This window comes from Gorilla gorilla, chromosome 12 (genome assembly GCF_029281585.2).
Source record: "Gorilla gorilla gorilla isolate KB3781 chromosome 12, NHGRI_mGorGor1-v2.1_pri, whole genome shotgun sequence".
Lineage (NCBI taxonomy): Eukaryota > Metazoa > Chordata > Mammalia > Primates > Hominidae > Gorilla > Gorilla gorilla.
In genome coordinates this window covers 78281373-78294883 of record NC_073236.2, presented here as the reverse complement: position 1 = coordinate 78294883, position 13511 = coordinate 78281373, and the positions used below count along the sequence as shown (strand labels likewise).

The window sequence follows — 13511 nt, the reverse complement described above, 5'->3', positions numbered from 1 at the left end:
GAACTGCTTGAGCTCGAGAGGCAGAGGTTGCAGTGAGCCAAGATCACGCCATTGCACTCCAGCCCGGGCACCAAGAGTGAAACTCCATCTCAAAAAAAAAAAAAAAAAAATCCACATAATTACCAAAGCAAAAGCCATTACACTTCCCTTACCCTAAACCATATTTATAATCCCAAATGGTAAAAACGAACACAAAAGCCTTTTTGTCTACATCTACTTAAGAATGAAGTAATATAGTTCTATTTTTTTGGGGGGACGGAGTCTCGTTCTGTTGCCCAGGCTAGAGTGCAGCGGCGTGATCTCGGCTCACTGCAAGCTCTGCCTCCCAGGTTCTCGCCATTCTCCTGCCTCAGCCTCCTGAGTAGCTGGGACTTACAGGCACCCGCCGCCACACTCAGCTAATTTTTGTATTTTTAGTAGAGACGGGGTTTCACTGCGTTAGCCATGATGGTCTCGATCCCCTGACCTCGTGATCCGCCTGCCTCGGCCTCCCAAAGTGCTGGGATTACAGGCGTGAGCCACCACACCCAGCCTATTCCTACTTTAATATCAAATGAGAATGGAAATTACAGTACAGAATTTTTTTTTTTTTTTGAGACAGAGTCTTCCTCTGTCACCAGGCTGGAATGCAGTGGCATGCTCTTGACTCACTGCAAGCTCCGCCTCCTGGGTTCAAGCCATTCTCCTGGCTCAGCCTCCCGAGTAGCTGGGATTACAGGCGCCCACCACCATGCCCGGCTAATTTTTGTATTTTTAGTAGACACGGGGTTTCACCATGTTGGCCAGGATGGTCTCAATCTCCTGACCTAGTGATCCGCCCATCTCGGTCTCCCAAAGTGCTGGGATTACAGGTGTGAGCCACTGAGCCGGGCCCAGATTTTTCATTTATTTTTTTTTTTAGACGGAGTCTTGCTCTGTCGTCTCGGCTAGAGAACAGTAGCTCAATCTCGGCTCACTGCAACCTCTGCCTCTTGGGTTCAAGTGATTCTCCTGCCTAAGCCTCCTGAGTAGCTGGGATTACAGGCATGTGCAACCACGCCCAGCTAATTTTTGTATTTTTAGTAGACACGGGGTTTTGCCATGTTGGCCAGGCTGATCTCGAACTTCTGGCCTCAGGTGATCCGCCCACCTCGGCCTTCCAATGTGCCAGGATTACAGGCGTGAGCCACCACGCCCGGCCCAGATAATAAAATATACAAAGACACACATAAAAGCACTTATGGATCACACATACATGTTAAAAGGCTTGAATTCAATACATTTGTAAAGAACACGTCTTGTTAAATCCCATGAAAACTTTTAAGAAAAGGTAGAAATACTTACTTTGGTTGCCTGCTGGATTATACTATCCCACACTTGATTAGGGAGTAACATGTACTTTTCTATCAAGTGTTCTTGTACTGTTTGATCTGTTTGTGCACCAATCATGTACCCCACAGCTTCATAAAATGTATGAACCTATTTTAAAAAGCAGACATTTTAATGTTTATGTTATACACCCTAATAAGGAAAACCACACACAAGCAATTCACAAACGTCTTGAAACTGATTTTGGCCCAGGTGCAGTGGATCACTCCTGTAATCCCGATACTTTGAGAAGCCAAGGCAGGCCAATCACTTGAGGTCAGGAGTTGCAGACCAGCCTGACCAACGCGGTGAAACCCCATCTCTTCTACAAATACAAAGAAATTAGCCAAGCGTGGTGGCAGGTGCCTATAATTCCAGTTACTTGGGAGGTTTGAATTGCTTGAACCTGGGAGGCAGAGGTTGCAGTGAGCCAAGATTGCAGTACTGCACTCGAGCCTGGGTGACAGAGGAAGACTCTACCTCAAAAAACAAACAAACAACCCAAACTGGCCAGGCATGGTGGTGGCTCACGCCTGTAATCCCAGCACTTTGGGAGGCCGAGGCGGGCGGATCATGAGGTCAGGAGTTGGAGATCGGCCTGACCAACATGGAGAAACCCCGTCTCTACTAAAAACACAAAAATTAGCTGGGCGTGGTGGCAAGCACCTGTTAATCATAGCCACTGAGGAAGAGAATCGCTTGACCCCAGGAGGCAAGGCTGCAGTGAGCCGAGATTGCGCCACTGCACTCCAGCATGGACGACAGAGCGAAACTCCATCTCAAAAAAAAAACACACACACACACACACACACACCCCCCAAAAAAAAAAAAACCACCTGATTTTGTTTGTTAGGAATAATTTTACATAGGACAACAGCCTAACAATCTTCTGGTCAAGAATCTGTCTCACTATGAAAATTTAACCAGGCTGGGCGTGGTGGCTCACACATATAATTTTGGGAGGCTGAGGCAAGCGTATCGCTTGAAGCTAGGAGTTCAAGACCAGCCTGGGCCACTTGGCAAAACCCCATCTCTACCAAGGGGGGGAAAAAAGGTTAGCTGAGTGTGATGGCAGTGCATGCCTATAGTCCCAGCTACCCACGAGGCTGAGGTGGGAGGATCACCTGAGCCTGGGAGTTCAAGGCTGCAGTGAGCCATAATCGTGCCACTGCACTCGAGCCTGGGCAACAGAGTAAGACCCTGTCTCAAGGAAAAAAGAAAATGTAATCAGAAACACTTCTATTGGATCCAATAGTTGCCCTCCTATTTCCATTGATACATACAGATTGATACAAGTGTTACTTTCTAAAAATAACATATGCTCAGTGCTTAACATACCTGTTGAGGCTGAAGATCACAAATAATTGTGTTGATGTTGTTCAAAATTTCATCAATAAATGGCATCACTTCTCCAACCTGAACCTGAACGAAATGCCTGCGGCATTTTTGGGCTATTTTAATGAAAGTATCACAAGCCATATCCTGGACTCCATCATGGGTCTCTAACAAGACAAAAACATTCATTTATTTTGTCCTGGACTCCATCATGGGTCTCTAACAAGACAAAAACATTCATTTATTTTCTTCAATAAAAATAAAAGCAAAATATAGTAAAGAAAGAGATTTACCATGCATGAATTCGAACAGCTTGTTAACTACAGTCTTCAGAAATTTCCAGTGAGCTCTCAAAAAACGTGGATATTGACCTACTATGTACATGATATTTGATGCAATAATAGCTTTATTATCTTTGCCTCTTTTCTGTTCACATAATCCTAATAGATCCTGTAAATAAGACAAATTTGTATTATTTATTGTAACAACATAATACTTATTTAGCAATTCTAATTCATACCTATCCCTTGCATACCTTTATAACAGTAACAAGAAATCGTTTTTCGTCCTCTTCATGCATTGCTCCACTAATGGAGCCTATTGCCCAACACAATGTATTCAAATTTTTCCATGACCACTCTGTACCATTCACTTGATTGTGAAGCTTCTCTGTCATTATTCTTTCTGTATCTACATAATCCAGATGAGTAAGATAAACTACAAAGAAAAACATGGTTTCAAATGCAAATAATGAGCAAAGAGTTTTATTGATGAGTAACAATACATTTAGAAAATATTTAGAAACTACAAGTACATTTCCTAAAATGTATTTCCACCCCAGAATAGATTTATAAAGGTAAAGATTAACAGTATTTATTAACTTACCCAATGTTTCCCTCATATTCTTATACAAATTTATGGAATCTGTATCCTTCATGAATTCTCTCACAACTTCTCCTTGATCGTTCTCTACAACCAATACTTCCTCTGGTTTAGCCATTCGACTAACCATTAATAAACGGACCTATACTCAACAATATATCAATCAAGAAAAAAATCATTAGATCACTGAAATCATTAGTGTAGAAGCTTAGTTAAAAACAAACAAAACCAAAAAAACCACAAGCCAGCCATGTGTAGGGATTCATGCCTATAATTCCAACTATTCCGGAGGGCCGAGGCAGAAAGAACTGTTGTGGCCAGGAATTTGAGAGCAGCTTGAGCAACACAAAATGACACCCAATCTCTAAAACAATAAAAATACTGGGGCTTAAAGCGCAACAGAAAAAACTATGTAAATATAAATGAAGTAAAACTAAAAAATTTAAAATTAGCTAGGCATGGTGGTGTGTGCCTGCAACCAATTACTTGGGAGGCTGACACAAGAGAATTGCTTTAGCCTAGGAGTCAAGATTGTAGTGAGCTATGACCACGCCACTGCACTCCAACCTGAGCCACAGAGCAAGACCCTGTCTCCAAAAGAAAAAAATTTTTTTTCACTGTTAATTCTACAAAAATGGCTTTACAATTATTTAAGTGTGTTTTAATGTGATTTTTTTTTAACCAACTTCTGTTACAGGAGTTTCCTGTGTCTCATTCCTAGACTCTGGTTTAGTAGATTGGCAGGTGGCCAATGAATTTGCCTAATGAAATCACAACCAATGTTGATACTGAGAGAAGGACCACACTCTTGAGAATCAAGGTTCTAGACTCAACTCCTTTCATGTTCTAGTTTTCCACACTCATGGAGAAGTTGTTGGGTTCTCTTTTTATAGCTAATTTATTTACACAGTTTAGAAGTATTTGGATTCAGACCTCAAAACCACAGTATGCAACAGGAAGAACACTCAACCAACTGCTCTGTTACCTTGAATAACATGGGCAAATACAGCTGTCTCCTGGGAGGAACATCAAAATGTTGACTTCCAGAAAGCAACGGAGAGGCAGATGTAGAGAATGGACTCTCTCTATAGAGTTCAGCAGCCAAATGATTCCAGTATTCAAGACAAATTTTAAAGATTTCAGTTTCTTCTACTTCAGATACCAACAACATATAATGAAGGGCCTACACAGAAGACCAAAACTATTAAAATAATTCTTAAACATTACCAACTTCAAATTGCTTTTCACTTGTTACACCTTAAGGGAAAATAAAAATTCATGTTTTATTCATCACAACTCAGATTTCAATACTTATCAAATAGACAGCAAACTCTGGAGTAACTCTGCTTCTTCTGACATGCCCTAAAGCACTTCAAAAATCTCTCACATAGTAGTTGATCAATACGTATTTTTATCATGTCTCCTAAAGGAACGACATTTATTTAAAACGCCTTGGGTGCCAATAAGTGATATCACAACCCAAATGTACCATCACAGAGGAGAGAAGAAACAAAATACTGAATATTCATACAATGAAAATATTCTTCAGACATGATAAACAGTGAGGTATTGATACAGGTTACAACATGGAAGAACATTGAAAACACGACGCCAAATAAAAGAAACCAGACACAAAAGGTCACATGCATGATTCCCTTTATATGGTATAATCAGAATAGATATAGCTACAGAGACAGAAACCAAAATAATGGTTGCCAAAAGTTGGGGAGAGAACAAAGGAGAAAGTGACTGTTTTATGGGTAAAGGGTCATCTTCGGGTGATGAAAATGTTTTGGACCTAGGTATTGATGGTTGTGTAACATTGTATATATACTAATATGCCACTGAATTGTGTGTGTATATATATATATATATATACTTATGTTTATATATATATACACTTAAGTTTATATATATATGTATATAGAGAGAGAGATTTTCTTCCTTCAGACAGAGTCTTGCTCTGTCACTCAGGCTGGAGTGCAGTACTGTGATCTTGGCTCACTGCAACCTCAGCCTACTGGGCTAAAGCAATTCCTGTGCTTCAGCCTCCTGAGGAGCTGGGATTACAGGCATGTGACACCACGCACAGCTAATTTTTTTGTATTTTTAATAGAGACCTCTACATCTATTCACGATGTAGGCCAGGCTGGTCTCGAACTCCTGCCTCAAGTGATCCACCCACCTCCGCCTCCCAAAGTGCTGGGATTACACGATGAATTGTATATCTTTAAATGAACAAATGCATGTTATTTGAATTAAAACTGAAATTTTAAAATAAGGTCTTTGGAATTTTAACCTTAGAAATGATATAATAATTAGTAATTTAATTTTGATTATAAATTTTTAGTCCTAGCTTTATGGAGAACATAAAATCAGAAAACTGGGCTTATAACTGTAATTCAGAATTGAGAATATATATAATGTACTGATCAAATATTAAGTAATAAGAAATCTCAAAAGGTACATACATTTTAGAAAAAAGGCACTTTTAAGAGTTATTAGTAGGCAGAGCAAAATTTTAGGAACAAAAGCTCCACATATCTTACCTCCATAAGAGTTTCCCTGAGATTTAATCTTTTTTCTATAAGTTGATCATGTTCCTTAAGAAAGGTGCAGAGAAACAAACTGAGATTTTGAATAAAGTTCTGTTCATCATCTTTTCCATTTGAGTATGCAAGTCGAATATTGGTATTTAAAGGAAGCATCTGCAAATTTTAAAAGGGATGATCAGTTCACATTTTATAAAACAACAAAAGACACTTATATTTTATTATTATTTTTTGGAGACAAGGCCTCACTCTGTCCAGGCTGGAGTGCAGTGGTATGACCAAAGCTCACTGCAGCCTCCACCTCCTAGGCTCAATCAGTCCTCTCACCTCAGCCCCTCCCGAGTAGCTGGAACCACAGGTATGTGCCATCACACTAAGCTAATTTTTAACATTTTTGTAGAGACGGTATCTTGTTATGTTGTCCAGGCTGGTCTCAAACTCCTGGCTCAAGCAATCCTCCCACCTTAGCCTCCCAAAGTGCTGGGATTAAAGGTCTGAGCTATTGCACTCAGCCAACACTATTATTTTTAAGCCCTAATATCCCAACACCCTTTTGCTAATATTAAACCACATACAGAACTCCTAGGTCCAGTATACCTATTCTTATATCTCTAGGACCTAGATTTTGACTCTTCTCAAATAAATTAAAGGCCGCTATCACAGCCTTTAAATTTTTCTAGTATTGGACTTATGCTTTCTCACTGACATTGAAAAATGTAAAAATAATCAATTCATTCATTCAGATCACAAACATACATAGTAATCTATCTTTCCTTGTTTTTTAAAAGAGACAGGGATTTGCCCTGTCATCCAGGCTGGAGTGCAATAGTGTGGACCATAGCTCATTTTAACTTTGTATTAATAGGCTCAAGCGATCCTATTGCCTCAGCCTCCAGAGTAGCTGGAACTACAGGTGTGCAACACCACAGCTAGCTATTTTTTAAATCTTTCGTAGGGATGGTCTGGTTATGTTGTCCTGGCTGGTCTCGAACTCCTGGCATCAACTGGTCCTCCCATTCTGGCCTCCCAAAGTTCTGGGATTACAGTATTAACCACCATGCCTGGCCATGAACACAGTATTATGAATAACCTTCTAGATCATTTAATAGATAACCAATCAAACTAGGGCTGAAAAGAATTCCTTCAGACACAATGTTAGGAACAAGTCCCAGGTTTCCCACTGTCTGGTCAGGTATCTCCCAAAAGACCAAGCTCCTAAAGTGTGCAGAAATAAATTACCACAACACACCCCAAACCTGAATTTTAAGAAATTTTTGGAAACATCATAAAAACTTGTAGCTTACTACAAATTTTATGTAATAAACAAAAGATTATGGCTTATCTTTGATACGTTGTTCTAAAATAACTCATTTGGAATTTGGTATTTTCTAAGGCACTAAAATTATTCAGCCAATTTTCAAGATAGTATTAAATTACCTGCTTTAGTTGCATCATTGTCAGAGTAAATAGCGTTACAAATTGTTCTTCATATTGGCTTACACTCACACCAGCAATCTCAGTGAGGCACTTCAGAGAGACATTTCGAAACATTGGAACATTCAGGAACTATTTAAAATGGGGGAGGGAACCATAAAATTAATTGGCCTGATACACACTTTACTTAAAATTCACAATTAAAAGGAAAAGGGCTTTAACAATTAAATATAGGAGTAGACGTCAAAAACAGGCCAAGTGAATGAACATATTTTATCATGCAGATATACTGAGAGGGAATTTTATTGCCTACCCAGAATACAGTAAATGCTTTATGAGCAAACTGTTTTTTTGTTTTTTTTGAGACAGAGTCTCGCTCACCCAGGCTGAAATGCAGGGGCTTGATCTCGGCTCACTGCAACCTCACCTCTTGGGTTCAAGCGATTCTCCTGCCTCAGCCTCTCAAATAGCTGGGACTACACATGCATGCCACCACGCCTGGCTAATTTTTGTATTTTTAGTAGAGACAGGGTTTTGCCACGTTGGGCCAGGCTGGTCTCGATCTCCTGACCTCGTGATCCGCTCACCTCGACCTCCCAAAGTGCTGGGATTACAGGCGTGAGCCACAGCGCCCGGCCTAAACTGCTTTCTTTTGATGTGTCCTAAAATAACAAGGCTCCTTAACAACTTTCCTAGAATCTGTGATATGACTTTTAGGAATGTTATACTTTCTGTGTAATTACACAGGACCTAAAACTTGTGATTGCTTAGAATTTTGGGAAATGGTCAATATATCTAAGACTAATAAGAATATGGGAAAATTGGCTTATATATTCTATTGTTGAGAAGATAAACAGTTATCGTCTGGGGTTGGAAATCAGGGGGCATTAAAACCTTAAAATTAAACATACCTAATAATCTGGTGATTAAACATTAAAATATTTAAATAAATTAATGTTTGGACAATTGCATAATATCTTATGTCTGAGAATGTTCTCTGTAGGACTGCTGACAATAGAAAGGTTTTTACATAATTAAGCAATAAACTGATCATTCAAATACTATAAATCCATATTATGTTACCAAACTAAACTACGAAGTTGAAGAGGTCAAGTTATAATGTTCCAATTAGATACTTAATTTATTCATTATATCAGTCAAGAAAACATCTGAAAATATAATACAACCAACTGGTAACAGTGATTATCTCTGGATAAACCACTGTAGAACTTTATTTATTTTGAGACAGGGTCTCGCTCTGTTGCCCAGGCTGGAGTGCAGTGGCACGATCTTGGCTCACTGCACCTTCTGCCTCCTGAGTTTGAGATTCTCCTGCTACAGCCTCCTGAGTAGCTAGGACTACAGGCATGCACCACCACGCCTGGCTGTTTTGTATTTTTAGTAGAGACGGGTTTCACCATCTTGCCCAGGCTAAACCATTATAGAACTTAAAGAAGCCATAACATGGTATCAATTTTAAATTATCAGTTAAAAGATGAACTTTTCATTTTTCAGAAATAGCACTTGACTTACCTCACTGTAACTTACTCAACTAAAAGCAATATAATCAAATCCATTGTTCAAAATGAATTCATAAAATTACATGGTCTAAGTGGCAGAATCAGATTTGAAACTCACTTTAAATAATTTACTAGGTGTGAATATGGGAAATTTCTTCTGAGCAGCGTCCTCATGTTAGAAACAAGGTTGAATAAGGTTTAGAATGCAGAGATGAGAGCTTTACATGTGAAAAGAATATATGTGGCTATCCAGTGACAAATAACTGAAATGTATTCACTGTACCTTATAAATCAATGTGCTGATTAATTTGGTCTCAAAAATATATCCCAGGGGAATCCAGTTCAGAAATCTGAGCAATGTTTCCAAGGTTGCATGTACAAGTGGAGCATTTTGAGAATTTTCCTATAACAAAACACACTTGTAAATAATTGCTTTCCTATTATTGTTTTTAAAAATGAAATTAAAAACACTTACCATTACAAACTGACACAGTTGAAATATCTGTGAGAATTCATTGCACATGCTAAAAAAAAAAAAAACACCACAAAAATATCAGATTTAGAAGACACAGAAATAAGTATCAGTTATCTGTAATACTAATAAAAATGATTAAAGCCCAGTACAGTGGCTCATGCCTGTAATCGCAGAACTTTGGGAGGCCATGGCAGAAGGATTGTTTGAGACCAGCCTGGGCAACTCAAGGGGAAAAAGATTTCCTAATGACTACAACAAATGTTTAAAACTTAATGGAAGTGTACCTATAGTTTATACCAGTTGCTTACTATTAGAGGCAAATCTAGTTTTCTGTTTTGTTTTAAAAAGAACACTATTGTTAACAATTAGGGAACTGAAAAGAAGCAGAGACAATAACTGATTTGAGGCCAGGCTCTGTGGCACGCACCTGCAGTCGCAGCTATTTGGGAGACTGAGGCAAGAAAATCACCTCAATCCAGGAGGTGGGGGTTGTGGTGAGCCAAGATTGCGCTGCTGCACTCCACCCCAGGCAACAGAGCAAGACTTGTCTCAAAATAAAATAAAATAACTAATACATATGTTTGGACACAAATCATTTGCTTAGAACCTATTAAACTAGTTACCATACAAAACAATTCCTGAAGTGTATCTTGAACAATTCATTTTTCAACCTTCAGAGGTAAATTATTAGGGCCCGTCTAGGACTATTTCTTAATCTGCAGTTGAAAACCACTACAAGCAATTTAACATATTACTGATCATAGTTCCTTAAAATATCCACAATTTACATCCAAACTGCTTAAAATTGTTTGAGAAATCACTTTAAAATTCTAAAACATAATTATTACTTGCCTGTCTTTTAAATGCTTAGATTTGACTTGGGTTATCTGTCCACTAGAGAAATCAAATACTTCTTCACTCAAGAGTTTAAGAATCACCATATTATTTTGACAGAGACTTTCGCTGGTCCTACTTGCTCCAACAATATCACTGATAAAAGTTGGCCAATGTTTGGGCCATTCTTGTTTCAGTATCTAAAATAAGACATGAAATGTTAATCGCACTTCATTTCTCAAAGGCAAATAAAACAAACTTCAAAGAAATTATGTAATGGATAAAGGCAGGAGTAAGGATAAATCACTTTTCATTTTCTCCTCCTTTATTAAAGGAAGAAATGTGCCACCCTCTTCACCCTACTGGTAGAAAACAAAACACAGATAAAGTCTTTTATCTTAATCACCGCAGGACCCTTTTCAATTATCCTAATGAAAGGTCCAATCTGTCTAATGGGTCTGTCTGTGTATTAGTATCTGCCTGATAGATATATAGAAATTATTCTAGGAGGCCAGGCGCGGTAGCTCGTGCCTGTAATCCCAGCACTTTGGGAGGCCGAGGTAGGAGGATCACGAGGTCAGGAGTTCAAGACCAGCCTGGCCAACATGGTGAAACCCTGTCTCTACTAAAAATACAAAAATTAGCGAGGCATGGTGACGGGTGCCTGTGATCCCAGCTGCTCGGGAGGCTGAGGCAGGAGAATCTCTTGAACCTGGGGGGCAGAGGGTTGCAGTGAGCGGAGACCAGGCCACTGCACTCAAGGCTGGGCAACAGGATGAGACTCCATCTCAAAAAAAAAAAAAAAAAAAAAAAGAGCAGCCTGGCCAACATGGTGAAACCCCGTCTCTACTAAAAATACAAAAATTAGCCAGGGGTGGTGGCGCGGGCCAGTAGTCTCAGCTACTGGGGAGGCCAAGGCAGGAGAATTGCTTGAACCTGGGAGGTGGAGGTTGCAGTGAACTAAGACGGTGCCACTGCACTTCAGCATGGGCGACAGAGCGACACTCCATTTCAAACAAGAAAAGAAGAAATTATCCTAGGAGACTCAAGGATTTAATTAACTATTGGTGATAAAAAGTGACCGATTAAGACAGCTTATTATTGGATGCAATTTGAGCCTTGAAATGTAGTAGGGTTTGGATATATGAATTTAAAAGAGAGGACGCACTGCAATCAGGGCCTGAATAAACTTTTAACCAAAAGCCTCATGAACTGCATTATATTTGTATGCAAGTCTGGACTATTTATGGCACACACAAGGGATTTTTCAGATTATAAAAATACATATTAACCTTCTTTATATTCTCTCCTCTCTCTCCCCATTCAGAGAAGGGCTAACAGAAAGCTCTAAAGTATAATAAAAGCTGGAGTTAATTACTGAATACACTAAAATTTTTGGAAGCTTGGATGTTTCTAAGTCTTATTTACATAGAAATTACTGTTTTTTCCCCCACACATACCAGGGTTCTCTGGAAAAAATTTTATGATATTACTATAGAAAACAGATAAACATAAAAATTATAAATTTAGTCTACATAGACAGTTTAAGGACTAAGCATGGAAATCAATTAGAAGGACGAGGAAATCAAAGGACTCAGAGACATACATGCAAAGGAAATATGCACAGGCATATCAGAAAATTAAAAAACAATCCAGCCAGGTGCAGTGGCTCACACCTATAATCCCAGCACTTTGGGAGGTCGAGGTAGGTGGATCACCTGAGGTCAAGAGTTTGAGACCAGCCTGGCCAACATGGTGAAACCCTGTCTCTACTAAAAATACAAAAAATTAGCCAAAGGTGGTGGTAAGCACCCGTAATTCCAGCCACTCAGGAGGCTGAGGCAGAACAATCGCTTGAACCCGGGAAGCAGAGGCTGCAGTGAGCCGAGATCGTGCCACTGCACTCCAGCCTGGGCAACAGAGCGAGACTGTCTCCAAAAAAAAAAAAAAAAAAGAAAAGAAAAGAAAAGATAAAAAAGAATCCAACATAGAGTCCAGTCCACACTGCAGCCACATAAATGATGGCTTTAACGTTATTTGATGATTACTGCCACAGCAAATTAACATTCAAGTACTAGACAGTAGGTTACCTATTATTATAAGAATACTATCACTACTTCTGCAAAATATTAGTATACTTTATTTCCTAAGTAGGTCGAACACTTTGTTCAAATAAGAAGCACAATTCTTCTAAGGAAAACAGTTAAGTTAAAGCTTACCTGAACAAGGATCATATTTAATTTTCCGATATACACCTCTTCTTTCTAAGGAAAAGTAAAAGATTAAATGAGAGCCTGAGGTAAGTATAAATAAGAATATAACCAGACAATCCTAACAAATGATTACAGCTCTACTGCAAATGACTGACTGTGCATATGTGTGACTATGTGTCATGACAGAATTAGGTTGTAGTCAGACTCAATATCTAAACGATTTTATGCTCTCCCAATAAGCTCCAAAATAAACTCTTACCTCTACACAAGTTGGGTCAGATGACGTCTTGATAATGAGGCCAACAACGTATTTTTTTATTCCTATTAAAAAAATTGCACGTAATAAAAAAATTGTTGAGCTCTTTTGTAGCATGCAAATAAATTTTGAGAACTAATTAATGTGGGAATGGAAAGACTAAGTAAAATTAGTTAATATACTCTAATCCTGTCACCAGTATTGGCATTTAAAAAAAATTCCGGCTGGGTGCGGTGGCTCACGCTTGTAATCCCAGCAATTCTTTGGGAGGCTGAGGTGGGTGGATCACCTGAGGCCAGGAATTCGAGACCAGCCTGACCAACATGGTGAAACCCTGTCTCTACCAAAAATACAAAAATTAACTGGGCGTGGTGGCGGGTGCCTGTAATCCCAGCTACTCGGGAGGCTGAGGCAGGGGAATCACTTGAATCCGGGAGGCGGAGGTTGCAGTGAGCAGACATCACGTCATTGCACTCCAGCCTGGGCAACAGAGCGAGACTTAAAAAAAAAAATCAATGAATTTAATGTGCTATTCATACTTTTAAAGATGGGATCTGGCATTGTTGCCCAGGTTGGTCTTAAACTCATAGGCTCAAGTGATCCTCCTGCCTGGGCCTCCCAAAGTGCTGGAATTACAAGAGCAAGCCAACACGCCCAGCCTAT

At 39.3% G+C, this 13511-nt stretch overlaps 1 protein-coding gene across 4 annotated transcripts in view; it reads right to left on the bottom strand.

Annotated features, from left to right (window-relative positions):
* XPO1 (exportin 1) overlaps positions 1-13511 on the bottom strand; it is a 60679-nt gene that overhangs the window by 11383 nt on the left and 35785 nt on the right. For all 4 annotated transcript variants that reach the window (XM_004029290.5, XM_063695857.1, XM_055377975.2 and 1 more), the window contains 13 exons: positions 12852-12913; positions 12599-12643; positions 10398-10579; positions 9546-9594; positions 9354-9473; positions 7554-7682; positions 6114-6272; positions 4550-4747; positions 3568-3706; positions 3218-3399; positions 2976-3132; positions 2686-2849; positions 1324-1458 (listed from right to left, as the gene is read on the bottom strand). In XM_004029290.5, coding sequence (XP_004029339.2) covers positions 1324-1458; positions 2686-2849; positions 2976-3132; positions 3218-3399; positions 3568-3706; positions 4550-4747; positions 6114-6272; positions 7554-7682; positions 9354-9473; positions 9546-9594; positions 10398-10579; positions 12599-12643; positions 12852-12913 — 1721 coding nt within the window. The remainder of the gene's footprint in view (positions 1-1323; positions 1459-2685; positions 2850-2975; positions 3133-3217; positions 3400-3567; positions 3707-4549; positions 4748-6113; positions 6273-7553; positions 7683-9353; positions 9474-9545; positions 9595-10397; positions 10580-12598; positions 12644-12851; positions 12914-13511) is intronic.